The following is a 27,661-nucleotide window of genomic DNA, read 5'->3' on the forward strand; positions in this document are numbered from 1 at the left end:
CATAACCACACATCACACACTCACACACTAGACAGAGCACACACACACACAGCCACACACCACACACTGACACACACACTCATAACCACATACCACACACACAACACAGAGCACACACACACTGCTAGCCACACACCACACACTCCACAGAGCACACACACGCTCAGCCACACACCACACATTCACACACACTCATAGCCACACACCACACATTCACACTCACACACTCATAACCACACACCACACATTCACACTTACATATGACGCACAGTGCACACTCGTACTCAAAGCCACACTAGAGCCAAAAATCTTTGTGCTGAATACGGGGACATTAGTATTTTAAAATCCAAGTTTTGCTGATATATCACATTCACACACTCACACACGACAAACAGCACACACTCACACACTCAGTCACACACCACACACTCACACTTACATACGACACACAGCACACACTCGTACTCATAGCCACACTAGAGCCAAAAATCTTTGTCCTAAATACAGGGACATTAGTATTTTAAAATTCAAGTTTTTGCTGATATATCACATTCACACACTCACACAGTCCACATGCACACACTCACATACTCATAGCCACACACTACATTCACATTCACACTCACACACTACACACAGCACAAACACATATTCATAGACACACACCACATTCACACTCACACACTACACACAGCACACTCACACTCACACACTCATAGCCACACACCACACACACACACTCATAGCCACACATCACACATTCACACTCACACACTACACACAACACACACATACTCATAGCCACACACCACACATTCACACTCACATACTACACACAGCACACACTCACATTCATAGCCTAGCCACACTAGAGCCAAAAACTTTTGTCCTAGATATGGGGACATGAATATTCTAAAATCCAAGTTTTTGTTGATGTATCACATTCATACACTCACACACTCCACATAGTACACACTTACACGTTCATAGCCACACACCACACAGTCACACTCACACACTCCACACAGCACACTCATAGCCACACACCACACATTCACACACACTCCACACAGCACACACTCAGCCACACACCACACATTCACACACTCACATACTATGCACAGGGCAGACTGACACAGCCACACACCACACATTCACACACACACAATCACACACAGCCACGCATCCTACATTCACACACATACCACACAGCACATACACACTCATAGCCACACATCATACATTCACACAGACACACTACACATAACACACACTCTCATAGCCACACACTACATGTTCACACTCACTACACACACTCACACTGTAGCCACACACCACACACACACCACACACGTATCACACAACATGCATTGCACCCTCACACACCACACCTCAGTCACACACCACACATACTTCACAGGCTCAAACATCAGAGTCATACAATACACATCATACACTCACACATTCATTCATACATATATTCATACTCACACACTCTTGCCCCCACACACATCATGTTCATTCACTCATATTCTCCTTCTCTGTCTCTCCAAGACAGCCCCAGCCCTCAAGCCCAGCTCATGGTGGAGCCCAGCTGTGTGACAGCTCTGGGGCATTGGGAAGAGCCCGCTAAGTAGGGAAGGGTAGGGCTAATCCCAGCTGGGAGCTCTGGCACTAAGGAGAGGCCCAAGGCTGCCCTCTGCCATCTTGGCCCATTTCAGGGCTGGAGGACATCACAACCACAGCTGCTCCGGGCCAGGGGATATTCAGATAGGGATGGGGCAGGGCAGGCTGCCCACCCCCCCCACACACTTCCTCTGCACCTGCTCTGAGCCTCACATTCAACTTCCACCACGGATGTTGTTGTTTTAGAGAACATGTGACAAATCTGCTGTGTGGGGGCGAGCAGGGAGTGGCTGACACAACCACTGTGGAGCCCGGCTCTGTCAGTCACATCCCCCCAGAAACAGTGTGAGTATAGCCCGGATCCTCCAGGGGCACAAGAGGTCCTTTCACCTGGGGTTGGGGCCCTGAGAACTGACCTCCAGGGATGAAACTTCCAGGAACAGAGCCCTGAGAATGCCCTCATAAGTAATACCCCTGCACAGCTCACAGTGAAGGCTTCTTAAAGCACTTCCATGCCTGTGAGTTCTGCTGGGCCTCAGAAAAGCCATGTGAGGTGGGCAGGGTAGGGGCAATCCCTACTTTATCAAGGAAAAAACCAAGGCCCAGGGAAATTTGCCCAAAGCTAGAAAGTGCCAAGCCAGTACAAGACCTGAGGTCTTCTGACTTGCATCCAAAACTCTTCCCAAGATGCCCTGTGGCCTCAGCATCTCTCTCCATCAGTCATGGGCCTTCCCCTTGGACCCTTGGGCCCTTGGGGTCCTGAAGGAGAGCTCTACCAGGGTGCTGTGACTTCAGGCAAAGTGGCTGCATGACCTGTCACACCCCAGTTCTGGCATTGCCTTGGTGGCCACTGGACAGAGGCCTGAGCCCTTGCCACAGGGCAGCACCTTGTGGGGACACTTTGGGGAGATTAAGGGTGAAGGTTGGCTGAGGTGCTGGGGAGCTATGTGAAGTCCCCAGGAACTGTGTTCTGCAGGAGGGAATGCCAGGGATCATCTAGTCCCAGCTTCATTTATTTCCTAGATGAAGAAATTCAGGCTCAGAGAAAAGTAATGGATTGCTCAAAGTCCATAGTTAGTATCCCCACATAGTAGGTGCTCAAAAACGTTTGTAAAGATGAGTTAACTGGTGACTTGGTAAGGACTACAGTCAGCATCTTCTGACTTCAGGCCCAAGCGTCTGCCCATACAGCCTTTCTCAGGTGGGGAAAATTGGTGATAAGGCTCTTTTATCCTGAAGGCAGAATGAAAGCAAATGACCCCAGCACGGAAGCCAATGAGTATACATAAAGCACGGGAGGCCCTGCTAAGAAAAAGCACCAAGACAAAGGAATATCAGGCCTGGTCACTGCTAATAGTCTGGAGGAACTTCTTAGATGCCTTTTGAACAGGGTGACCCTTTCTTACTCCACACAACATGTTTTCTCAGCTCCTGACTTCCGCTGTGGTTTGTCAGCACTCTCTTTTTAGCCTAAGAATAGTTAGCAAACAAGGGAGGTTGTCATTTCCTCATCGTCAAGCTTTGTTCCTCGTGGGGGCTAGAAATCTCTTTCCAGCTCCAGATTGTGAAGGGTTCCTGAGTAAGCAGCGTGTCTCCATCCCCCTCTCTAGGGGCTCTTGGATGGACCTTGCACTCTAGAAGGAACAATGGACTTCTGGCTTTGGCCACTTTACTTCCTGCCAGGTAAGTACTGTGGGGAAACACTTCAGACCTCTGAATGAGGCTTGACTTGGCCACAAGTAGAAGAATTGCCTGGTAGCTCTAGCTCTGATGTTTCTGGATGGATTCAGTTGTGAACCAACACCTAGGGCAGGACAAGAATGGAGGCCACGTGAGGTGTTGGATGCCTTCCTCACTCCATGCTAATGCTCCTTTCTCCACTCCAGACACTCTCCTGTTTCAGTCAGGTGTTAACTCTATCACCCAGGCTGGAGTGCAGTGGTGTGATCATGGCTCACTTCAGTCTTGTACTCCTGGGTTCGAGTGATCCTACCACCCCAGACTCTCTAGTAGCTAGGACTACAAGTGCATGCCACCATGCCCAGCTAATTTTTAATTTTTTTGTAGAGATGGGGTCTTGCTGTGTTGCCCAGGATGGTCTTGAACTTGTGGCCTTAAGTGATCCTCCTGGCTCAGCTTCACAAAGCGCTGGGATTACAGGTGTGAGCCACTGTGCCCAGCCAGGTGTTAACTCTTAAGAGCTGAAGGTGTCATCTCTCCTAAACGTATTAGCCTATTAATATGGGATCTTAAAGCGAGTGTCTCTGTACTTCTTTCTTCTTACCTCTACACTCTTTCTATAGATCTTTTTCAGTCCCGAATTTCCAACTTTCAACCCTAAATGAAAATTCTGTAATCCATTCAGTAGCTCTAATCTATTTCCTGAATTCCATATCTCAACTTACAACTGTCTCCTGGGCAACCTCTACTTCAATATCCCACCAAGATTTGAAACGTAAACTGCCTAACCTTACCTCAAATTCTTCATTGATCACCATCCAAACCAGCTATTTCACCTGTCTGAAGTATCTCTGATCATCAGCCACAAAATGCCAGAATGGCTAATTACCACCTCTTCCCATGTATCCTCATTCAGACCTTGATCCAGTCAATGGCCAAATCATTGCAGTTTCTAGATCCATGTCTACTGGGATAAGAAGCAGCAGCAATTGATACTAGGAAGGTAACAGAGGAAATGGACGGGAAAAGAACACATAATCCCCTCTTAACTATCTTTCCCACTTCCTCTAACTCAGGATGCCTGCAGTGCCAGATTAATTTTCTTAAACTTGACTTCTGATCACAGGATTACCTCTCCCAAGAACCTCTAATGACTCCTACTGCCTACTGAAGTCAATATACACTCCTCCTTGTACCCCCTTTCATACTCTGAGCCAACCATACTCCCCAACACTTTCCTAACCTCCGGCCAACAGGACTCCTTCTTGAACACAAGCCACATACTCCTGCCACCATGTCTTTGCCCATGCTGTGCCTTCTGCCAGGAACACCCTTCCTCTCACCTTCACCATTTTTTTTTTTTTTTGAGACAGAGTCTCTCTCTGTTGCCCCGACTGGAGTGCAGTGGCGCAATCTCATCACACTGCAACCTCCGCCTCCTGGGTTCAAGCGATTCTCCTGCCTTAGCTTCCCAAGTAGCTGGGATTACAGGTGCGCACTATCGTGACCGGCTAAATTTTGTATTTTTAGTAGAGACGGGGTTTTCCCATGTTGGCCAGGCTGGTCTTGAACTCCTGACCTCAGATGATCCACCCGCCTCGGCCTCCCAAAGTGCTGGGATTACAGGCTTGAGACACTGCACCTGGCCACCTTCACTTTTTATGGGTTCTTCAAAGTCCATCTCAAACTTCACCTCCTTATTGTAGACATTCCTGAGCCCCCTCTTCTGAGCCCAATGGCTGCCTTGCATTATGTTCAATGTGTGTCCATCTTAATTTGGTTTATTCAGTGATAAGTTCCTTGTGGGTTAAAGTGGCTTCCTATTGATGTTTGCTTTCTTTGCGATGTCTTGAGTATGAAAGAAACTCAGATATTTGTTAAGCTGAAGATTGAAAATCTCTAAAAGTCCAACGGAATGGAGTTTACATGAAACATCAAACACTGTGAGAGGTAGTAGGACATAGGAGGGCACGGTGGTTGGTTAACTAAACTTAGGCCTGAGGAGGAAGAGAGGATTTGGCGGGGAGTGGAAGGCCTAAAGGCATGAAGGGTCCTCAAATTGCACCACTTCAGTCTGTCCTGAGAAGTACCCTCATTCTAGCTGGGCCAAAAGGGATCCTGCTATGGGCTCCACCCTTCTCCAGTCATGCCCATGCCCACAAGGTGAGCAGTTTGCAGGCCGGGGGAGGCACACGCCCCAAGCCCACACCTAACCCCACTTTTTTTTTGAGACAGGATTTCACTCCTGTCACCCAGGCTGGAATGCAGTGGTGTGATCACGACTCACTGCAACCTCAACTTCCCAGACTCAAGTGATCCTCCCACCTCAGCCTCCTGAGTAGCTGGGACTACAGGCACATGCCACCTCTCCTGGCTAATTTTTGTATTTTTAATAGAGATAGGGTCTCACCATGTTGCCAAGGCTGGTCTCAAACTCCTGGACTCAAATGATCAGCCTGCCTCTGCCTCCCAAAGTGCTGGAATTACAGGCCTGAGCCACCATGCCCTACCCAAACTCTCTCTTTTAGAACTAGAATTCCCTGTCCACATGACTCTGGGCCCCCTTTCAATGACGGTGCAAGCTTCTATCCTGGGTCTTCCTCTTGAGGTTGACCCCTGGCCTATAAAAGGTGTCCATGGGCGGCTATTTGGGAAGAAGGTGGGGGTGGACGAAGACTGTACTTGCAAGCTGGGGTATCTACTATGTATATACCAGGACCCTTGTGCTGTGGGCAGGAGGAAGGGATGAGAGGCCGGGAGCAGGAAGCTTGGGGTTGTTTTCCCTGCACGGCCACGGAGTAGAGTGGACATCCAAGGAGGGTGCATTAGTCAAGCTAGGGAAGTAAAGCGAATTTTATTTAACAGTTTATTAGCTTGATTTATAACTTAAAAATATTCAGATATATAGTATTTGGGCCTTAATTTGTACTCCTACTCCAGGTCCTGCAAATGCTGGAGTGGGTCTCCCTAGGGCCTAGCACATGAGGCACAAACTGTAGACCACTTTGCCTGGAGCCCTGTGTAGAGCTCTATAATAAAGCAAGACAGTGTCATGCAGTGTGAGCTTTCAAACTTTTTACCTTGACTAATGATAATAATAATACATACATACATACATGCATTTGATGCTGGGACCCAGCATACACAGACACACACACACACACACACACACACACACACACTTAAAATTTATTCTTGATTCTTTAACATGAAGATGAGTTCTAGGCTTCAGCAGATGGGTGGATGATGGGGTCATCGGAAGAGTATGTGAAGGTCAGGTTTTGGAAGAGAAATCAGCTCTTTCTCAGCTGTCCTAAGTTTGGCATATATCTTACACATTCAAGTAGGGTCCAAGTGGAGATGTCAGAGCAAGTCTGGAGCTCAGAGGAAGACTGGAGATCACATTTTGGTGGAATCTATAGCATTAGCCTTAAAAGCCACGGGAGTCAATGAGCGAGTGAGGGGAGAGAGGGAGGGAGGACAGAGAAAAGAACAGGTCCGAGGCACAGGGCCTGGGCTAGCCAGGATGGAGAGGTAGGAGAGAAGGAGAGGAAGAATGCAGGCTGACAGGGAACCACCGTTGAGGGTGTGCACTAAGGAAGCCACACCAAGGGTGTGTTTCAAGCTGGGCTGGCTCCATTCTGTCAACCGCTGCTGAGAGGATGAGGGGAAATGAAGACAAAGAGGTGACCATTACATGCGGCAACAGGAGAATTTCAGTGACTTGACAAGAGCAGTTTCAGTGGAATACTGGACACGAAATTCTGATAGAAGCGGATTGAAGAGAAATTGGGAGGTATGGAAGTGAATCTAATTTAGCGAATTTGATGACTGATTTGAGAAAGAATAAAGAGGTGTGTGGGCAGGTGAAGGGGAGGCAAAGGTCAACTGAGGGATTTCTAAGGATGGGCAAAGCCAGGCATGGAGACTCATGCCTGTAACCCCAGCACTTTGGGAGGCTGAGGTGGGTGGATCATTTGAGCCCGGGATTCAAGACCAGCCTGGGTGAAAGCCCATCTCTAAAAAAAAAAAAAAAAAATTCACCACACATGGTGGCAGGCGCCTGTGATCTCAGCTACTCAGGAGGCTGAAGTGGGAGCCTCAATTGAGCCCAGGAAGTGGAGGCTGCAGAGAGCCAAGATTGCACCACTGCACCCCAGCCTGGGTGACAGAGAAAGACCCTGTCTTAAAAAAAGAAGGAGAAGAAAATATGGGCAATAGCAGGACATGTGTGTAAGCTATGGCAATGCTAGATGAGAAGGCCATTTTTCTCCAATAGCCAGAGAAAGAAACAGGATCATTGCAGACAAGAAGTTCTAAAACAGGTGAGAATGATGGACTCAGGATACAGGTGGAGAGGCTGGCCTTTGAAAGGAGGTGGACACTTCATTCTTTGTGACAGGCTGCAGGCCTGGACACACCCAGGTTACTATATTTGGAAATAAGAAGCTGAGCGGGATGTTTCTCATCCTTCAAAAAAAAAAAAATCCATGCTCCGTTTGATAAACATAAAAATCACAGGCCAGCTCTCCTCTTCCTGAGATCTGCTCTTATTTGAGTTGACTAGGTCCTCATCTGCACTTCCACCTGGAAAATCACCCCTAAGTGGGTGCCAGAGTCCCTCTCCAGAGCTCCCCAGCCACCAAGGACCTATGGACCTTGACCTTATTTTGTATGGTGAAAATTTTTTCCCATTTTCCAATCATGTATTTACATCTGTTTATATATTGAGAGTGATTCTTTAAGCCACATATCCCCCTCTTCCCTACCATAACCACTGAAAATCAAGTCACCAATTTAGAGATTAATGTCACTTACTTAGCAGCCTCTCAGAAATATTACTATTGAACAGGTTGGTTCCTTTCGATGCCTTCTCTCATTCCTCGCTTTCTTCCCCGGAATCATTTGTAAATGTTATATACCCAGGATTGCAGAAATGCAAGGGCACCTGGGACACCTGTTTAAAAACACATATTTCTAGACCATGCCCTAGACAGATGTAATCACCTTTCCCAAGAACGGGACCAGGTCATCTGCATCGTAGCCAATCTCCTCAGATGAGTCTCATGCACACTGTGCTACTTTAGATGTCTAAACCAGTAGCTTATATCTGTCTTTTCTCTGTTTTCAAAATCTGCTTTACTAAGTCTTGGGAATAGGTTAGAAGCTACCATAAACTTGAGGAGAACTAGTTTCTTTTTCCTGGGGTCTGGTCATTTTCACATCGCCAACTACTGCTTCCTTGTGGACCAGAGCTTAGCATAGCCAGCAGCTTTCCTTGCACTTCATCCATCTAGGGTCTGCACAAGGAGCTGAACAGGCAAGCCAGGGATTTACCAAAAGCTCAACCCTGGGAGGCCTGAGGCTGCTGGAGGTTGCTACATAGGTGATGACCCCATCTCTGCTATCTTCCCCCTGCCCATTTTGTACCATCTTGCTCTTGGGAAAGTGGCATTCACACCCCCTTCCTGGCTGGGTTAGTCTCATTTGAATACTTCCACGTGCTTCCACCCTCGGCATTCAACTTCCCACACAGGTGGGGGCTGTCTGGATGCACAAGGTGATTCCTCCAGACCTTCCTTTGATTGGGTCTTTGTCTGTTGATTGACACTTTGTGACAGGTCACCTTTCCATTGCAATGTCTAGTTGTGAGGCTACCTCATGACTCAATTTCCAGTGGGTTTAAAGCAGTGCTGGGTTTTTCATGTGAGGGTTTCCATGTCAGAACTCGTGGTTTTGGCTGGTCCATCTGCCTGTCCCTACCATGTTTACATCAGCTACACTTTCAGATCTCAACGTCCTCCTGTACGTCCTCCCTCTCCAACTCTCCTCACCTGCCCCAACCCCCTTTTCCCCCTCCCATGATTGTTTTTACCTCTCTACCATTGTCAGAATTCTTCCCTTTGCCCAGAATGTCTTTATCCCAAAGCCTCAAGCCCCACCTCTTTCCTAAGCTATCCCTGACTCTTGTTTGACTAAACTCGATAGTGCTCTTCTTAAAGTGTGCCCTGTGGATAAATCTCAGTACGTTTGCAAATGTCTCTCCGCCTATGGACATGCTATGTTCTCTCTCATATCCCGGACTGTTAGAGGACTGTTCTGGCTATTTGGAAGAATCTCTTCTCCCCACTTCAGCCTTCCAGCCCCACCTTGCCACACACACACAACTTTACCCTATGAACTTTCTTCCCAGAAATATGCAGACACTTATGGGATCCGCTTAGTTGGCAATTAATCAGACATGGCCTTACCCTCTTCTGTAGCTGGCTCAAGTGCATTAGACCTGACCTCTGTCACTCAAAGCATAAGCTTTATGATGTCAGGGATTCATGAACCACATCTTTTATCCCTCCCCAGCACACATACAGTGTGTGCACACCTATGCACACATGCACACACACCCTCACTTCCCCTCCTATGTCCCCTGCCTCCATGATGAGCATCGTCACTCTCTCAGTTGCACTCCATACCCATTCCTTCAGGTCACAACTCAGACGCCACTTATTCCAGAAAGCCCTCCTCCGACCACGCCACCCCCTGCAACAGCCTACATCAGGCGCCCGGGTTTGCTCCTTCCAGGGAACCCCGTGCGATCTCTCTCATGGGATGTATTACACTGCTCACTGGCCATTGATTGGTATCACTCACTAAATGATCTGTGACTGAGAGAGGGATACCGGCTGCTTTACTGTCACAGGAAAGGCATTCAATAAACGCTTGTTGAATGATTTAATAAATAGAGCTGTGGATGAATGGCTGGATGGATGCGCCTGAGCGAAACCAAACTGGAAAGGAAAACCTGTTGCAACATAACCGCACCATGCTCCCAGCACCACACTGAGGTCACATGGGGGCTGTATGCTGTTTGGGGTCACCTGAGGCATATTATGTCTCTTTGGAGTGGGTGATATACTTTTGATTATCATCTCAATGGTTTAGTGTCTGGGTCCTTATGGGTTTGGGTTTGGTGGTGAGGCCAAAGCTGGGGGTTAAATTAACGTAACGCAAGGGCATAGGATTGGGGGTGAACATAGAGCTGGCCTGAGGTTGTGAATACGGTTGGGGATGGGATGAGGCTGAAGTTGAGACTAAGGGTAGAAATGAGAATAAGGATTGGGCATGGTGGCTCAATCCCAGCACTTTGGGAGGCCGAGGCAGGCAGATCACTTGAGGCCATGAGTTCGAGAACAGCGTGGGCAACATAATGAAAACCCCATCTCTACAAAAAAGACAAAAATTAGCCAGGCATGGCAGCATGCACCTGTAGTCCCTGGTACTTGGGAGGCTGAGTTGGGAGGATTGCTTGAGCCCAGGAGGTTGAGGCTGTAGTGAGTCATGATCATACCACTGCTCTCCAGCCTGCATAACAGAGTGAGATCCTATTAAAAAAAAAAAAGAAAAGAAAGGAAGGAAAGAAAGAAAGAGAAAAGAGAGAGAGAGGAAGGAAGGAAAGGAAAGAAAGAAAAGAAAGAAAGAAAGAAAGAACAAAGAAAGGAAGGAAGGAAGGAAAAGAAAAGAAAAAGAAAAAAGAAATGAGGATAAGGCTGTGGCTAAGGACAGGCTGAGGCCAGGCTAATAATTGGGACAGGGCTGGATCTGGGGATGAATGTGAGGTTGGGCTGGGGCCTGGGCTAGGGTTGGAGAGACGGCTGGAGCTGGGAAGTAGATGGGGCTGGGATATAGTTAGAGATGGGGCTCCCTCTGCATTAATCTCCTCTCCCTGCAGTATCGGGGGCCCTGAGGATCCTCCCAGAAGTAAAGGTAGAGGGGGAGCTGGGCGGATCAGTTACCATCAAGTGCCCACTTCCTGAAATGCATGTGAGGATATATCTGTGCCGGGAGATGGCTGGATCTGGAACATGTGGTACTGTGGTATCCACCACCAACTTCATCAAGGCAGAATACAAGGGTCGAGTTACTCTGAAGCAATACCCACGCAAGAATCTGTTCCTAGTGGAGGTAACACAGCTGACCGAAAGTGACAGCGGAGTCTATGCCTGCGGAGCGGGCATGAACACAGACCGGGGAAAGACCCAGAAAGTCACCCTGAATGTCCACAGTGGTAGGTTCCTCCGCTGATTGGAGGCTCAGACTACCCAGAAAATGTTTCACTTGGGAAGATTGGGACAGCCATCTAACTGTAACAGTCTCCTAGACTCTTACACTGTTGCCATATAAGCCACATAATGATTGAGATCCATATAAAACCTCATAGTCAATTACCTCCATGGTCCACAGAATTTTCTACCCAACATGGATGAAATGAACAAGATAGGTGCTCTCTTTGTATTGTTCATCCTACCCAGGGCGTGAGGGGAGTGGAGGCTTGAGATTGAGGAGAGGCTCTGAGATGGAAGAAATTGGAAGCAAAAGGAAATAACTATCCAACGTAATTGTCCCATGAGAAATAAAGGAAAGACACTAATTTATCCAGCCACATTTATAGGCCAATCTTATTACTCTATGACCTGATCCTTTATTTCTCTGGAACCCCGCCTTTCTCCTTTCCTCCACTGAGTTCCCCACACATATGCAGCAGTAATTCAACAGCCTAGAATACCAATGACCTCTGCTGGTTTTGCAGGGAATGTTGACTGGGCTGGGGGAACCAGTATTTCCTCCAGGGAAGCCCCCAACCCAGCTCCTTCTCTGCTTCTTTCAGTGGACCCTGCCCTCATCCCCTCACTGTCATCCACTTTGGCTGAATTAGTTTCAGTTTACACCCAAGCCTCAGTCTCCTCCTAGAGACCACCAACATATTCCTCTTCCTTCCAATAGAATACGAGCCATCATGGGAAAAGCAGCCAATGCCTGAGACTCCAAAATGGTTTCATCTGCCCTATTTGTTCCAGATGCCTGCATATGCCAGTTCTTCCAAATTCGTAACCAGAGGTCAGTTCACCATAGCGAGGGTAGGAGAGGTGGGTGAGATGCTGTGGCAGTGTGAAAATGGAGGAGGGGGTCTATGTTCAGTTCATAGAGTGGCTGGCAGAGCTGAGCTGAGTCTTAGGTGTGTATTCCCTGCCTTTAGAGAGGGCACATACCTCCCTGAGATCTGCTGTCCATATCCTTCAAGCCTGTCCGACAGTCAGGTCACCTGGTCCTAGCTGCAGAACTTACATATTACCACCAGGTGGCAACACAAGCAATGATGTTTGTGCTCCACTCACAAAATCTAGCTTTTTATGAATGACTGCGGAAACCAAGACTGGGCAGACATTTCCCAGCTGGAGATCATCATGTCTCGTGCTTCCCGTAGGGCTGTCTTCTACCTGCTGGCATCTAATGATTTTAACTCTATTTTGCAACTAAAAGATTAAGGATGTTCATACTAATGATACCTTTACATTTTGATATCATCGTCCAGTTTTAAATGCATTTTGACATGCAATATTTCCATCATATTATCCCATATGCCTATGAGGTAGACACATTAATTGAACATTATTACACTAGGTAACCCTGCTGAGAGCCAAGAGGGATAGTGTAATTGAACAGATCATGTAGCCAAGGTTGTGACTGATAGGTGTGAAATGGGGGAGAATAGATTAGCACGCAAATACAGCACAAGGCAGATTGGGAATAGAACTACAAAAAAGGTTTTCCCCCTGCTCAGAGGGGGGCAAGCTCTTCTACCTGGGAAGTCAGGGAAGGCTTCCTGGAAGAAATGGTATTTGAAGCAAATATACTTGGAATTGAGTAGGCCTAGATAGCATGTTAAAAAGGATTTTAGGCCCTGAGGACTGCAAGAACAGAAGTAGTCTGTATAAAAGGGAAGGGTATGTTGTGGAAAGAGGCGGTGACCTAATCCTGTTGGAGAATAGAGTGTATAAAAGGAACATCCCTTTTTCCTGCTACCTCCTGCAGTTACCACACCAGCTCAAAGGGGCAAGGTCCCTCCAGTTCACCACTCCTCCCCCACCACCCAAATCACCCACCGCCCTCGAGTGTCCAGAGCATCTTCAGTAGCAGGTGACAAGCCCCCAACCTTCCTGCCATCCACTACAGCCTCAAAAGTCTCAGCTCTGGAGGGGCTGCTCAAGCCCCAGACGCCCAGCTACAACCACCACACCAGGCTGCACAGGCAGAGGTAAGAGACCACTGTCCAGGATCTAGAGTTAGGCTAGAATTAAGAGATCCACTGAAACCCACTGCAATGTCCATTATTAGACACCCTCCTTGGCTTTGTCTCTAGGCCACTGTGAAATATACCACCTATGAGTATAGCTCATTAACTCATTAGTTCCTTTAACAAAAACACACTTGTCAATGCCCCAGCATTGATCCTGTAGAAAGAAGTGAGACCCAGCTCTTCCAGTCACTTAGATTCATTCAGATCTGTTTTTATGGGGAAGAACTAAATGAGAATAAAAATAAAATTAACTATTAAACTAGTAATATAGAATTACTTTCACCCATTTCCTTTTACTGTTTTAATGTGGCTACTAGGAAATTTAAAATTACATATGTGACTCACATTTCTCCCGGACAGCACCGGTCTAAAGGCTGGGGTGCAGTCCAAGGAAGTACTGCAACATACCACTAGGGGGAAGCATTATAGCAGACTCCGAAAAAAAAAAAACCCTATAATAATCAAAATTGGTTTTGCATAAGCAAAGACAAAGGTGATAGTGAGAAAGAGGACCTCCAAAATCATTTGGGTTCTATAGGTAGGAGAAACTGGGGCCATGAGAACCAAGTGGTTTCAAATAGAACCAGGACTCTTGATTCCTACCTATTAGTAGGGAAAATATCAAGGTCAACCAGCATTTTCTTATTCTCTACTATGTTGCAAGCATTGTGCTATGTCCTGAAGATATAAGAAGACGACAATATGCAATATCCAGATCTTACTAACATAAGTCTGACTGTGATAAAGTCTGAAACAGGCATGACCACAGAATTGGAAACCCAAAGCGCACACACACACACACACACACAAATCTGGCTTACCATAATTAGGAAGAAAAGAGGACTTACACAATGTCCTTTAAGAAAAGTAAGATTTCAATATGCAGAGAAAATTGAGGGGAAAACTTCTAGGCAGAAGGAGCACTATGAGAAAAACATCCTTTCCCCCACCATTATAAGGAACTAGCCCAGTTAATATCTGCAATAATCTCGTGAAGAAACTAAGGTGCTGAACACCGGAAGATGCATTAAATTCCTTATATCCACTCTTATTTCATCCTCATAACAGTTCTGTGAAATAGATTTTACTATACCTACTTATGGAGAGATAAGGCTCAGAGAGGTTAGGAGACTCATTCGAGATCACACAACCAGTAAAAGGCGGAATATGAATTTGAATTCAAGTTTCGTGACTCCATAGGCAAGTCTTTTTGAGGGGGGAGTGGAGTGAATTCTGTTAACAAAAGGACAAACCTGTAAGTCATCTCCAAAAACGTTGGCTACACAGGAGCAAGCCCTCAACCTACCTCCTTTAATAAATTCTTCCTCCCTCTCTCATTTTCCTTCCCTCCCCAGAGCACTGGACTATGGCTCACAGTCTGGGAGGGAAGGCCAAGGATTTCACATCCTGCTCCCGACCATCCTGGGCCTTTTCCTGCTGGCACTTCTGGGGCTGGTGGTGAAAAGGGCTGTTGAAAGGAGGAAAGGTGAGCGGCTGGGCTGGGGGCTTCGGTAGGGAGAGCTGAGCTGCCCAAAGAGCCCACAGCGTTCAGAACCCCCTTTTGAACTTCCATGGGAAACTCAGGGAGCTTTTGATGAGCAGCCTGGGGTGTAGGGAAGTTAGGGAAGTGGGGGCCACTGGTCTGAGGAGGAGAACGGCCTGGGCCCTTTGGTCTTCAGGGCAGGGCAAGGCCGTGCCTCGTACATTCCCCACGCTTGGAGCATCTCCAGGTCAGACACTGCCAAGCCCGAGGGAGGAGGCAGCCTTTCGTTTGGGGAGGGTGGCAAGGGCCTCTGATGCCATTTTCCTCCCTCTTCCCGTGGCTTTGTGGGGAAGCCCTCTCCAGGCGGGCCCGCCGACTGGCCGTGAGGATGCGCGCCCTGCAGAGCTCCCAGAGGCCCCGCGGGTCGCCGCGACCGCGCTCCCAAAACAACATCTACAGCGCCTGCCCGCGGCGCGCTCGTGGAGCGGACGCTGCAGGTGAGCCGCCGGGCGGGCCACGGGGAGTAGCGGAAAGAGTGCGCTGGCTCCGGGAAAGCCGGGCGCAGCGGGGCGCGCACCCAGGTGCCAGGGCTTCCCACAGGGTGGAGCTGGGAGTGGGGCGGGGGTGGAGCTGGGAGTAGTAGCATGATGGTGGGGCGGGAGCCTCGGCCGCCGCCTCACTTCGCTCTCGCTGTTCCCTAGGCACGGGGGAGGCCCCCGTTCCAGGCCCCGGAGTGCCGTTGCCCCCCGCCCCGCTGCAGGTAAGCTCCGCTCCTGCCCTGATTGGCAGCCGCGGCCCGACTGGGCGGCCCCAGCCCTGGGCGGGGACCCGAGTGTGGCTTCCCGCGCCGCCGCCGCGATCCGGAGAGCTGGTTTCCCAGCAGCTCCTGGGCCCTGAGCCGAGGAACAAGTTGTTTTAGTTTCCTCCTTGTTTGGTGTCAGGAGGTTGAATACCGGGAACTGTAGAAGACCTGGTTCCGTGGCTTCTAGCCAAGCAGTTGTCACGGGATACCTGCGTGCTGGATGCAGCTGGCTTAGCAGAGAATGATAGGTGGCAGCTCCACAGTTATGTGAAAGACTTTCTCGTGGAGGAGATTTGATTTCTAGGGGGTCCTAGGGAGGTGGAAGCTACCTAGACAGTTCACCTTCCTGTGCGCGAGAACTTTCTAGTAAGCTCTCGAAGGTGAGAGGAGGTGATTTACCTTTCTCTGGAGGCGGTTAAGCTTGGTCTAGAGGATGACTTGGGAGAGATGTAGACGGGGTTCAACACCTTGAGTGAGGAGAATTCATCTTTAAATCTAGAGTGGATGGAGGGAACTCGCGTTTCCACTCAGGGCCACTGATGGTTGGGTAGAAAGCCTTTATCCGTTCATCTTTAAGAATTGAGATGAGAAAGCTTTTTATTCTCTAAAGCAGCCTACAGTGTCCAAAACACGCAGAACCCAGAATAAAGTTTTTTTTAAAAGGGTGTGGTAAAAATCCCTGTTTTTTTTTCTTTAAAAATAATTTATTTGATTCTGATTACAAAATACAGGTGAGGAGCACAGGCAATTCCTGTAACCCCTTGGTCGCACATCTTCCCAGTCTATGGTTCTATAAATACCGTTTGTACAACAGCAAGCTCATGTTGTCCCCAAGCGCTTGCACATTCTAACAGCTGCAGAGCCATATGACCAGGTGGAAAGTTAAACAGACGCCCCACTCACAAGGTAGGGTCCCTCCAATTAGTCTTCCGGCTCCTTTTTGCTAATAGTAACTGGTTGCTCTTCCTATTGGTCACAGATAAATTACACCTGCACAATTCTCTGAGTGCTTTCAAGTAACCTCAGAAAGCAGTGACTAAGACCCTTTCCTTGCTCCCAGCTTCCTATGTCCCAGGCTGCCTGTGGCACCTGAACTGCTGCGGCCCCTGGGTCCCGCACATTCCAGGGCGACGATGGAGGAAGGGCAGGCCAGGCCAAGCATGAGGAATTAACAGTCGTTATTGGGCTCATACCAGGAGTCCGTGGGTCTTGAGGACCTCTGTGTATTTGTCACTTTTCTTCTCCACGTTCTTCTCGGCCCGTTTCCGTAGCCTCATGAGCTGTTTCTTCTTCCGGTAGTGGAACTTGGCCTTCTCCTTCCTCTTCTCCTCCAGGGTGGCTATCACTGCCTGGTACTTCCAGCCACCATCGTGAGCCAGGCGCTCCAGATAGGCAAACTTTCTTGTAAGCTTCAGACGCACGACCTTGAGGGCAGCAGGAACCACCATCCGCTTTTTCTTGTCGTAGGGCAGTGGGATGCCATCAAACACCTTGAGGCGGTCCAGGGCGGCCTGGCCTCACTTGGTCTCATGGGGCAGCAAGCCTCGTACTTGTGCCAGAAGATGCGGCTGGGGGCCGGGAAGTGGTAGGGACCTCGGGAAGGGTTGGTGTTCATCCGCTTGCGGGGGAAAGCCAGGTACTTCAACTTGTTTCTGTAGAAATTGCCAGAAATGTTGATGCCCTCCCAGCGTACGACCACCACCTTCCAGCCCAGCAGTACCTAGTTAGCCACGATGGCCGCCAGGGGGCCCAGGAGATGGCCTCCACCATCAAGCACCAGGACCTGCACCCCCGCCATCTTCGGCAGCTGCCTGGGAAAAGAAAATCCCTTGTTTAATTCGCGTGTAGACTAAGCTAATGCAGCAGACTCCAAAAGACAGGGCCCACACGGTGGAAGCCTACTTCCCCCTCCCCAGATAAAGGCTCAGAGACAGGGACAGGAAGAGGTGGCCTGAGCCAGTGAGCCAAGAGGTCGTCTCCGGACTGAAATTCCCTCTGTCTGGTTGCTGCGCCATCCTCTGGAGTCTTGCCAGCTCCATGGTCAGTACACAGGCACCAGGACCGTGTGCACGTCCCAGCTTACAGGAGGGAGGAAGAGAATGCTGCTGCTTAAGCCCATGACCCTGACGTTTCCCACCATTTCCACTTGCATCCTAGAGTTTGAAACTTAACCATGTAGTGAACGTCCCTTCAAGGCAGGCTGAGAAATTTAATACCCAGCTGGTCAATCGTGGGCCTGACTACAAAGAGGAGAGTGGTACCCAGCCACAAGAGGCAGTTCTGTGCAGTCCCCCCTCCGGCTTCTCCGGCTTGCCCTTCCCCACCCGTGCTAGAGAAGGTTCACACCCGCGTGGCAGTGTTCAGCAGCCTGAACATAGTAGGCATTCAGTAAGTACTCGTTGAAAGGAACTTTGATATATGTTGTACTTTACTAAAGAGGGAAGCAGCAGCAGCTTGCTTCGAAAATACGTGCACAAGGTCCTGGTACCTGAATACTGACCATTGACTCCAGAGGATGGTGCAGCAACCAGGAGGGACAACAGGTGCCACACTGTCTGTCTACTCCGTCTTTCCAGCAGCCCTTTTCTCTAAAACTGCCCTGTGACCACACAGACCCTCACCTGGGCCTGCACCTTGTTCCAAGCTGACCCTGCCTCTCTACTTGAAACTCTCATTCCCACTATTAGGGGCAAAAATCTTGATGGAGCAAATTTACAAAAAGGTGCCTGTGCTTAATGACTCATTATTATAGCTTCCATGGGGAGCATTTCCATTTCTTAAGCCAAATAAGTTAATCTCAAATGATGAACTATAACAGGCAGTGAAAGATAAATTTTTGGGTTTTTTTAGCAAATTAAAACCATCTCTATTATCAGACAAAGAAAGTTAATTAAAACATAATAGAAGATAGTGTGAAAAACTAACAAATGACTTGCTCACTTTTTTCAAAGTTCGTTTAATTTAACAAAAACAAAAAACCATGTCATACATCGAGGATTTCCTCTGCCTCATCCTCTTCCCCATCCTCAGCCTCATCTTCTTGCCCGTCCTCAGCCTCTTCTTTGGCCTCTAAAGGAAGCTCAGATATTATCACCGTCCTTCTCACCCTGGAAACTTTATCTTGATCATCTCTCATTTCTCTGTGTCACCTCCAACTTTGTGTATCGTTTCTCCTATTGTTATGTGCTGGTTAATTTGCTTCGGGTTGACATCTTGAGCTGTTCTGGGATCCAGGTCTTTCTTGACTGGTCTTATATCATCTAAGTGGAGTGCTACCAACATGTGCTTATTAGCTGTCTTTCATTGATTACTTGACTGAGTTTCATCCTCACTGACATTTATACCAGGACCATGTAATTTTGTTGCTTAGTTTTCTTTGCTCTCACTGTTACTTTTCTTTTCAACCTTCTTTCTTTTTTTCTTTTCTGTTTTGTGGCTTCTTACTTCCTTGACTGATGGAAAACATGTTTTCAAAGCAAGCTGCTGCTGCTTCCCTCATTAGTAAAGTACAAAATATATAAAAGTTCCTTTCAATGAGTACTTCCTGAATGCCTACTATATTCAGGCTGCTGGACGTCTAATTCTCAGAGCTTGTGTTTAAATACGTAACTGTCCCCCTTGTGGCCTTCCTCAGTGGATGCGATAGTAACTGTGCCATGTTGGGGTCACTGGCACAGTCCTGTCTTTTGAGAACTGACTGTCCTCAAGGTGGATGATCCTGAAGTTTCCGTCTGGGGAAGAGGAGCACCAGTGTTCCATGTGGGCTGCCATCTTATCCCCTTCACCATCCATCCCCCTTCCTGGAATGCACTGTCACGACGCCACATCACAGCATCTCTGAGCCCTTACAGAGGTGCTGAGGGTGACTCACTCTACTTCTGAATAACTCCCTAAGAAGATGCATATTTATGCCATAAGTCACAGCATCTTATCCCCGAGGGGATACTCCTCTGGCAGCTGGGTCTCTTTCAGGCCCATGCTTAGCCACATGATTTTACTCTGAGCCCCATTTAAGGCATTTCCTGCCCACATTAGGTTTTCCAGTTATCTCAGGTGAGACACTACCCTGAAAATCCCCAGGGCTACTCCACTTGATGGAGCTGAGCCATCTCTGTGTCTTTGCCTTCTGGAACTCAGCAGCCATGTCCATGCCCCATTGCCCACTATGAAAATCCACCTGGGGAGATATTAAAATCACCCTACCCAGATCCAGTGATGCTTCTTTCATTGTCCCCAGGTGTCTGAATCTCCCTGGCTCCATGCCCCATCTCTGAAGACCAGCTGTGAATACGTGAGCCTCTACCACCAGCCTGCCACCATGATGGAGGACAGTGATTCAGATGACTACATCAATGTTCCTGCCTGACAACTCCCCAGCTATCCCCCAACCCCAGGCTCGGACTGTGATGCCAAGGAGTCTCATCTGTCTGCTGATGTCCAATACCTGCTTCATGTGTTCTCAGAGCCCTCATCACTTCCCATGCCCCATCTCAACTCCCATCCCCATCTATCTGTGCCCTGAGCATGGCTCTGCCCCCAAGTCCTCTTGCACACCTTGGCAGCCCCCTGTAGTTGACAGGTAAGCTGTAGGCATGTAGAGCAATTGTCCCAATGCCACTTGCTTCCTTTCCAAGCCGTCGAACAGACTGTGGGATTTGCAGAGTGTTTCTTCCATATCTTTGACCACAGGGTTGTTGCTGCCCAGGCTCTAGATCACATGGCATCAGGCTGGGGTAGAGGCATAGCTATTGTCTCGGGCATCCTTCCCAGGGTTGGGTCTTACACAAATAGAAGGCTCTTGCTCTGAGTTATGTGACATGCCTCAGCCCCATGGACTAAGCAGGGGTCTGGTATAAAAACACTCCTGGAAACGCCTTTGCCCTGATCCAAATGTTAGCACTTGCTAGTGAACGTCTACTTATCTCAAGTTCTATGCTAAAGGCAATTTATCTTGATGTGATGATAAACCAAACTTATTAGCGAGATATGCATATATATCTATAAATTCTCTTTACTCTGTCTCCATCACTTGATGCACATAAGTGCCCTGACCTCAGCATCTCCCCTCTAAAAAAAAATATATATATATATATCTCTTTATCTTTCTTCCATAGCCTGACACTGATATTTGTGCACTTGCCTTAACTTTGGTCTATTTTATTCATCCAAAACCATTACATTTCTTGGTTTTCACAAATGTTCCCCATTTCTTAGCCAGTTCCAGACAATGTATAACAAGCAGGGGAAGGAAAGCAGTCAGGAGTTCCTGGGTGGCCACGGCTCTGCAATAGCACTTATGTCATGGAAGTGATATCCCACCTCCTACATATACTCTTTGCCTAGGTTTTTGGAACAAGGTTATAGTCAGACACTGTATCTTTAGATTGATGTCGACCACAAAGTTCAGCCAGAGCTTAAGGCTAGATGCACAGCCTTGCTATTGGGAAGAAGGCCTTTTCTAGCTATACAACACAGTCTCACTGGGCATTCATCCAGAAATAGAGAAGAAAGTCTTCCAGACTTGAGTTATGTTGTCTTTTTTTAGCAGGGAATGTCATCACAGATTGGACAGTACATCCAGGTGCAATGTCACCATCAGCAAGGTCAGCTTGACACTCAAGTGGAAGATTAGGGAAGAATGACTAGGATAAAAAAAAAAGGAGGGCACCAAGGGAAAGGGATGATGGGGTGAGCTGGTGAGTGTGGGTGGGAAATGAAATGTTTATTGAGGATCTGCTTTGTGCTGGGCACTTTAATCCACATTTTATCGTTTACTTTTCAAACAGATGCACCTTACCCCCACCCCAATGCTTTGTCCCTGCAGATATCAGAAGACAGTGTGATTTTCATGCTCTGAAGTTCAGTTTTACATCCCAGCATCCCTCTCTGTTTTTTAACAATCCAAAGACAGGCCAAAAAAAACACCACAGTTTATTAAGTACTTACTAAGCACCCATCCACTGCCCCACACTGTGGCAAGGATTGTGAGGGGTAAAGAAGCATGGGGCACAATATTCTGCTGCCTTCATGTAACTTACAGTCTCACAAATAAATAGAACTTCAGTTGAAATACTGACATTAATTAAATAGAGTTGTAATAAATACAAGAATCTTCTTTGTAGACTCTTCACAGCATCCAGAGGCACCTTCCCTGACTGTCACTGGCGCTGCTTAAAGAATGACTTCTTTGACAATAATCCTGGGCCAAGAATGGGAACCATGGCCAAGGGCGTGAAGTGTCCAGTGAACAGCATAGGAAGGGAGACTGTTTGAAATGACACAGGGAACGAACCAGTGCCAGGGGGAGGGAGGTCCTGGTCTAGACATTCAGAGCTTGTAGAATTTCTGCATCCAGGTCAGAAGAATGTCCACTTCCCCAAGGGCTTTGGTCAGAGCTGCTTCTACGTCCAACTAAAGGGAAAAGAGGGTTGAAGGTCAGCCATTTAGCTATGAGAATAGTCTTTCTTCCAACCTGCCATGCCTAAAATAGACCTGACTCCAATCCAAGGGATGGGTCACCTTTGGGATGAGCCCACTGATGAACCCACCTGCCTGTCACTTTTCCTCCATCTACATGTGTTTATCTGCTTCAGGGGTGAGGACAAACAGGCTAGTGAATATCAGTGGGCAAAGAACAAGGGAAAGACATATGGCACCCCTAACAACAGGAACCACAAACTGCAGTATGGGGTGGATATGGCCCACCACCTGAATCCACTGCACAGGTGAAATGAGCCCAGGTGGCCCCTCTCCATCAGATGTTATTGCTCTTCACCATTTATTTAAAAGCTGATGCATCTCTTCCTCAAAAAAAAAAAGTGATCAAAATCATTTATGTTTTTAGGGGGGCTGGGGATGAAATTTGGGTTTTCTTTGTTGTCATAATTTTGGAAAAGCAAAAATAATTTCCCATAATTGTTTTTCACAACTAGACCAGTTGAGCATCATGGAAAATACTGCAGATGTATATGGGGTGGGGGTGGGGTGTCTCCCTTCTTTCTCCCTCTCTTCTGACTTCAGTTGCCCAGTCCAAGTACCTACAAAACACAGGGAAAGTTCCTTTCGTAAAATCATCTTGTAAGGAAATATAAAAGCACTTTAACTTAAAAACTGGAAGAAAAAAGACCACTTAGTTTACGATACTTCTGCAAATATAACTGTGCTCCTGCTAAGTCAGGGGGCTTTGGGGCAAAGCTGATGGTGTCCCCTGCATTACATTCTGCATTGGGTCTCTGAGGCACCCTTGTGTGATGGTGCGGACTAGTCTATTCTGCTGGATGGGCAAGCTCTCAGCTCTTGGCCTTACCTGTTTGAATGCTCTCCGGAATAGCAGAAACCGCCTGTGTGCACTGTCTCTGATGGAAAACATCTCATTTTCTTGCTGCATAACATGGGAAAAGAAGTTGTGCCAATTTTTAGATATGAGCAGATGCAAACTCCCTCTCAGTTTTCCTGCTGATGCCACAGGGCCTCCCAAAGCCTGAGAGCCCAGGGCTGAATCCTGCATTCCCCAAGGTAACCGATACCAAATTCCCACCTTGTGAAAGGGGCTGCCTCCTTTAATTCTCACAGCAATCCTGCCAGGCAGGAGTGATCATCCCCATTTTACAGATAACAAACTGAAGCCCAGGGAGGTGGAGGACTTTGCAGAGGGTCACCCAGCAGATTGGAAGCAGACCTAGACTTGAACCCAGAGCTGCCAGTATCCAGAGCGTGTGCTACTCACACTGGGTTGCAGTTGTGACACGATGAGAACAAAGTTGTTGGCCAGAGTAGAGAATGACTTCAGAGTCCTGACTTCAACTGTTCTATTGTGGTAGTTTTTGAAAACAGTTTTCAAGTAGAACTCCAGCAAGGTGTGGACAAGGTAACAGCTCTCAGCATCCTGGGGAAGGTCTGGGTCACTGCTGAGCCAAGGCCTCTGCCCACCCCGACCCCCTGAAGGAACAACCCACATGCCACCCAAGGCAAGATAAGCACAGCAGAGATAGGGATCTTCTAGAAGGTGATGATGAACCTTAGATCTGTAGGAGCCTTCAGGGGCCATGGAGAGCAGCTCTTTGTTTGAGAGGAGGAACCAAGACCCAGGGAGAGAAATGACCTGCCCCGGGTCACATAGTCAATCAGTGGCAGACACAGCCTAGCTCCCAGGATTCATGACTGCCCATCTGGTTAATATTCTCTTTCTTCTATGCCACATGGCCTCTTTAACAGCTATGGGGATGTGATGGACCCTGAGAAGTGCTTGAACTTGGACTTGGTGATATAGAGTTTGCTGGAAAATGACTGAGAACAGAAGAAATGAGGAGAAACTAATATCTTTGGACACAGCAATTGCACTCTAGCCCCCTCAAGCTCCTGAAGTGCCACATCTTTCAGGGCTCAGGGCTCAGTAGGTTTGTGCCCACTAGATGGATGATGAGAAGATGGTGACCCATCCTTGATAACATACTCTACCTGATTGTGGTGAAAGAAAGGATGAATCCTTTTGTTAGGTATTATTTTAAGTCATGAGCTCACTTCACATGAGCTCACATGACAGAAAGAAAAGATGTCTCCAGGTTAGGGGTCAGCGTAGAAACCAGCTCTGCAAATATGTGCTGCTTCCCTGGACCCCCTAAATTTATCCAGTCTGTGAGACATCAAAGGCCAGATGGACCAAAGGAGGACCCAGGAAAAAGGACCCACAGAAAAGGATGAAAATGGAAGAGAGGACATGAACCTAAGTAGATGCCTATTGGGCCTATACAAGTAAAAGAGAAATATATAATTCTCTGGCTAAATGGAGAAAGATGTTTACAAGCCTCCACCCTCCCCATCTCCCAGTACCACTGCACACACATACCACGTAGCAATAACCCCAGACACTGACTTCCCTGGCTCACAGCCTGGCCCTGTCCTGTGTAAGGTCAGTCCAGGGAAGAAGTGAAGGGCTTTCATCAACCTCCCCTAAGAAAGCCTTGCACTCCCACCCACAGTAGACCAGTCCCACAGAGGGTGGTGTCCCTGAGGTCTGATTACCGAGACGTTCTGCAGAACCTCCTGCTGCAGCAGCCGGGCACTCGTGATGTTATCCTGAGCTTGCTTTGCAAACAGAAAGAAAAGACGTCTCCAGGTTAGGGGTCAGCATAGAAAGCAACTCTGCAAATATGTGCTGCTTCCCTAGACCCCTAAATCTATCTAGTCTGTGAGATCTCAAAGGCCAGAGGGACGAAAGGAGGACCCAGGAAAGGCTGGGCTGAGCTGGCCCATGCAGAGGGGAGACAAGGTTGCAGCTACGAAAATGACTAAGCTTGGCCCCCCAGGAGCAAATGGAGTCCCAGGAGTTCTTCTTATTCTTAGAGCCTGAACATAGATTTGATAAGGAAGTGGTTTGATGCCTCTGGTCATTTGAGATGGGAGGAAATAAGCCTATCTGCTTTAAGAACCACTATGGGCAGGATTTTGGCTCCATATTCCATGTGGTGAGGAAGCAGGATGTGAGGGAGGACAGTCTGCACCCCAGAGCTGCCTCTTGCCCTTGGAGCTTCCTCCGCAGCCCAGCCACTCATTCCAGTTCTCAGATTTAGAGCCGAAGACTCCATTCGGGACGAAGCCTGGATGAATCTAGCTCTCTTCATGGTTTCCCTTGGGCACTGCTTATTTCACTCGAGGCTGCCCACATTTTTTCTGAGCCCCAATTTCCTCATGTGTAAATGGGACTTGTGGTGCCTTCTGACCTCACAGAGTTATTATATGGGAAACTGGAAACTGATTAGCAAGCTGTGAAGGACTCCAGAATCATAAAATAGCATCCCCTCGCCCCACTGGCCCACTGCCCCCAGGAACCCCCACGACTGGGTCCAGAACAGCACTTTACTCACCATAGTGTCTTTCACAGCCCAGAAGGCTTCCCACAGTTTCTGGGGAACAACCCCCTTCACTTGGCAGGGCCCAAATTGGAATTCTTGGCCCTGGGCCCCTGGTACCTGGCTCCAGAGAAGCAGGGTAAAACCCAGGCAAGGGAGCACAGCCATCTGCATTTGAGAGGCTGTCGCCAGCAAAGGAGGGCAGGAGGGTCTGCTGAAAGAAAGGGAGGCAGCCTGTGAGGCCAGCCCTCTGACCCAGTGTGACATGCCCTGGGAAAAATGCTTTGAGGGTCTCCCTGGGCCAATCTCGAGCACTCACCAATGGGCAAGTTGAGACTATTGCAAACCGGCAGCCTTGCTAGGGTGCAGTGGGGGTGAAGCAGGGGTCTTTCTGCCCCTCAAACTTAAGGCCGCTCGTCTTGCCATCTGTCCACCTGCTCTTCCCCACCTTGCCAGTCCACACCCACATGCCCTGCACCTCCTCCTTCTCCATCGCAGTTCTCTCTAGCCTACAACCTACGAGTCAGAATTTGACCCAGAAGAGAGCAGAAATGGGAGGTTCTAATGTGCCACGTCTGGGGATCCCAAACCCAGGAAAACAAAGAGGTGAACTAGACATGTGCTTATCCAAGTTCTGCCCTGAAGCCACCAGGCACACATAGGCAGGCAGGTCTTTTTCTCCGCCCCAGGAGATGGCTGTCCCTCACTCCTCATCACAAGGGAGCGAGGGGTTAATCCTGGTCCCAGGGAGGGGCACAGAGGGCAGGTCAGGGTCACACACAGACTATGCCACCTCCACTAACCACTCACTCTTGAGTCTAAAAATTCACTTTTTTTAGTAACCAAATGAGAGAGAGGCATCAGATTTCCAGATGAATCATCTCTAAAGCCTTCCTCTGAAGTGCCAGTTGGGAAGGACTGTGTGAAGAGCCTCCAAGCTGGGGAACCTGACGCCATTATGTATTTATTATAACTGATGCAGAGAATTTCTTTCCCCCGCCTTCTTTGCCGTTTGTCCTTTCCCTCCCTTTCTCCCTCCCTCCCTCCTTACCTTTCTTTCTTCCTTCTTTCCCCTCTCGCTCCCTCCCTTTCTCACTTTCTCCCTTTCTTTCGTGCTTCTTTACACAATAATTTAAGAACCTTTCTTACTGCAGGCACTGGTCTGACACCTAAAGAAACTGTCTCCCACCCCTACACCGGGAGGAAGACCAGAGAAGACCCGGTTCTGCTGGTACCTGGGCTAGGGAGGCGGCGACCCCTGGGTTATGGGTCACGGGGGACGGGGGCTATGCTTTAGCATCTCCCTCAATGTCTTTTCATTCTGTTCTTTCAAACTCCACAGGCTTTTTTTTTTTTTTTTTTTTTTGACAGAATTTCACTCTGTCACCCAGGCTGGAGTGCAGTGGCATGATCTCGGCTCACTGCAACCTCTGCCTACCAGGTTCAAGGATGCTCATGCCTCGGTCGCCAAAGTAGCTGGGATTTTTGTATCTGAAAATATCAAAAACACATGCCAAACTAATTTTTTTTTTTTGTATTTTTAGTAGAGACAGGGTTTCACCATGTTGGCCAGACTGGTCTCGAACTCCTGACCTTAAATGATCTGCCCACCTCAGCCTCCCAAAGTTCTGGGATTACAGGTGTGAGCCACCGCACCTGGCTAAAGTCTACAGGCTTTGCAGCCTCTGTTGAAAATTCATCTCTCAGTCTCGTGTTCCTCCTGGCCTTCCTCCCAAGCAGCCTCAATTCTTCTTGGTGTTAAATTGGCGAAAGCAGCTCCTCATCACAGTCATGTCTTGTCCCTACATCAACACTCAAAAAAATTGACTTCTGCTGTCCCCGCCTTGACCCCTTTTCACAAATAAAGCAGAGGTCTAATCCTTCAAAGAAAAGTAACCAAGAATCCCCCATGCTCACCTCTGGTCCTGTAAGTGATGCTTGAGGGCTGGCTGCCTGGAGGCAGCTGGTTCTTTTTACAGAAAAGTTAGACAGGCACCCTCACCATTCACCAATCAGAGGCATAGCTGTGGGTGGAAGGTTCCCGTCCCAGCCGTGGAAGTCGTTTCAGAAGTAAAGGTTTGCAGGCAAGC

General features: G+C 48.2%; 2 protein-coding genes and 1 pseudogene across 6 annotated transcripts; 1 reads left to right on the forward strand and 2 right to left on the reverse strand.

Moving 5' to 3' along the window:
* Nucleotides 1-3,125: 3,125 nt before the first annotated feature.
* On the forward strand, nucleotides 3,126-21,825 carry FCMR (Fc mu receptor). 3 transcript variants are annotated; one of them, XM_019029832.4, is made up of 8 exons: nucleotides 3,126-3,309; nucleotides 11,033-11,368; nucleotides 12,085-12,198; nucleotides 13,174-13,396; nucleotides 14,794-14,924; nucleotides 15,275-15,418; nucleotides 15,623-15,681; nucleotides 19,961-21,825. In XM_019029832.4, the coding sequence occupies exons 1-8, from the start codon at nucleotides 3,273-3,275 to the stop codon at nucleotides 20,087-20,089; spliced, it is 1,173 nt and encodes a 390-aa protein (XP_018885377.3). In that variant the 5' UTR covers nucleotides 3,126-3,272; the 3' UTR covers nucleotides 20,090-21,825. The 3 variants fall into 3 exon arrangements, with proteins under 3 accessions (XP_018885377.3, XP_055226084.1, XP_055226092.1); XM_055370109.2 differs by lacking the exon at nucleotides 15,623-15,681; XM_055370117.2 differs by lacking the exon at nucleotides 3,126-3,309 and having other exon boundaries at nucleotides 11,166-11,265.
* LOC101132477 (large ribosomal subunit protein uL13-like) lies at nucleotides 16,891-17,521 on the reverse strand (annotated as a pseudogene).
* IL24 (interleukin 24) lies at nucleotides 21,638-27,661 on the reverse strand. 3 transcript variants are annotated; one of them, XM_063708995.1, is made up of 6 exons: nucleotides 27,489-27,661; nucleotides 25,587-25,785; nucleotides 24,745-24,807; nucleotides 23,450-23,608; nucleotides 23,030-23,104; nucleotides 21,638-22,134 (listed from the first exon to the last, which is right to left on the reverse strand). In XM_063708995.1, exons 2-6 carry the CDS (start codon nucleotides 25,743-25,745, stop codon nucleotides 22,051-22,053), a joined length of 540 nt encoding a protein of 179 aa, XP_063565065.1. In that variant the 5' UTR covers nucleotides 25,746-25,785; nucleotides 27,489-27,661; the 3' UTR covers nucleotides 21,638-22,050. The 3 variants fall into 3 exon arrangements, with proteins under 3 accessions (XP_063565065.1, XP_055246176.2, XP_063565066.1); XM_055390201.2 differs by lacking the exon at nucleotides 27,489-27,661 and having other exon boundaries at nucleotides 21,776-22,134; nucleotides 25,587-25,915; XM_063708996.1 differs by lacking the exons at nucleotides 23,450-23,608; nucleotides 27,489-27,661 and having other exon boundaries at nucleotides 21,776-22,134; nucleotides 25,587-25,915.

The sequence above is a fragment of the Gorilla gorilla genome, chromosome 1 (genome assembly GCF_029281585.2).
Source record: "Gorilla gorilla gorilla isolate KB3781 chromosome 1, NHGRI_mGorGor1-v2.1_pri, whole genome shotgun sequence".
NCBI classification, from domain to species: Eukaryota; Metazoa; Chordata; class Mammalia; order Primates; family Hominidae; genus Gorilla; species Gorilla gorilla.

Coding starts and splice junctions, on each gene's coding strand:
- FCMR (XM_019029832.4), top strand. CDS start 3,273: ATGGACTTCTGGCTTTGGCCACTTTACTTCCTGCCAG. Junction 3,310..11,032: donor GCCACTTTACTTCCTGCCAG/GTAAGTACTGTG, acceptor CTCTCCCTGCAG/TATCGGGGGCCCTGAGGATC. Junction 15,682..19,960: donor TGCCCCCCGCCCCGCTGCAG/GTAAGCTCCGCT, acceptor CATTGTCCCCAG/GTGTCTGAATCTCCCTGGCT.
- IL24 (XM_055390201.2), bottom strand. CDS start 25,838: ATGTCACACTGGGTCAGAGGGCTGGCCTCACAGGCTGCCTCCCTTTCT. Junction 24,808..25,586: donor GGGCTGTGAAAGACACTATG/GTGAGTAAAGTG, acceptor CTGTTTGCAAAG/CAAGCTCAGGATAACATCAC. Junction 22,135..23,029: donor TCCGGAGAGCATTCAAACAG/GTAAGGCCAAGA, acceptor TTTTCCCTTTAG/TTGGACGTAGAAGCAGCTCT.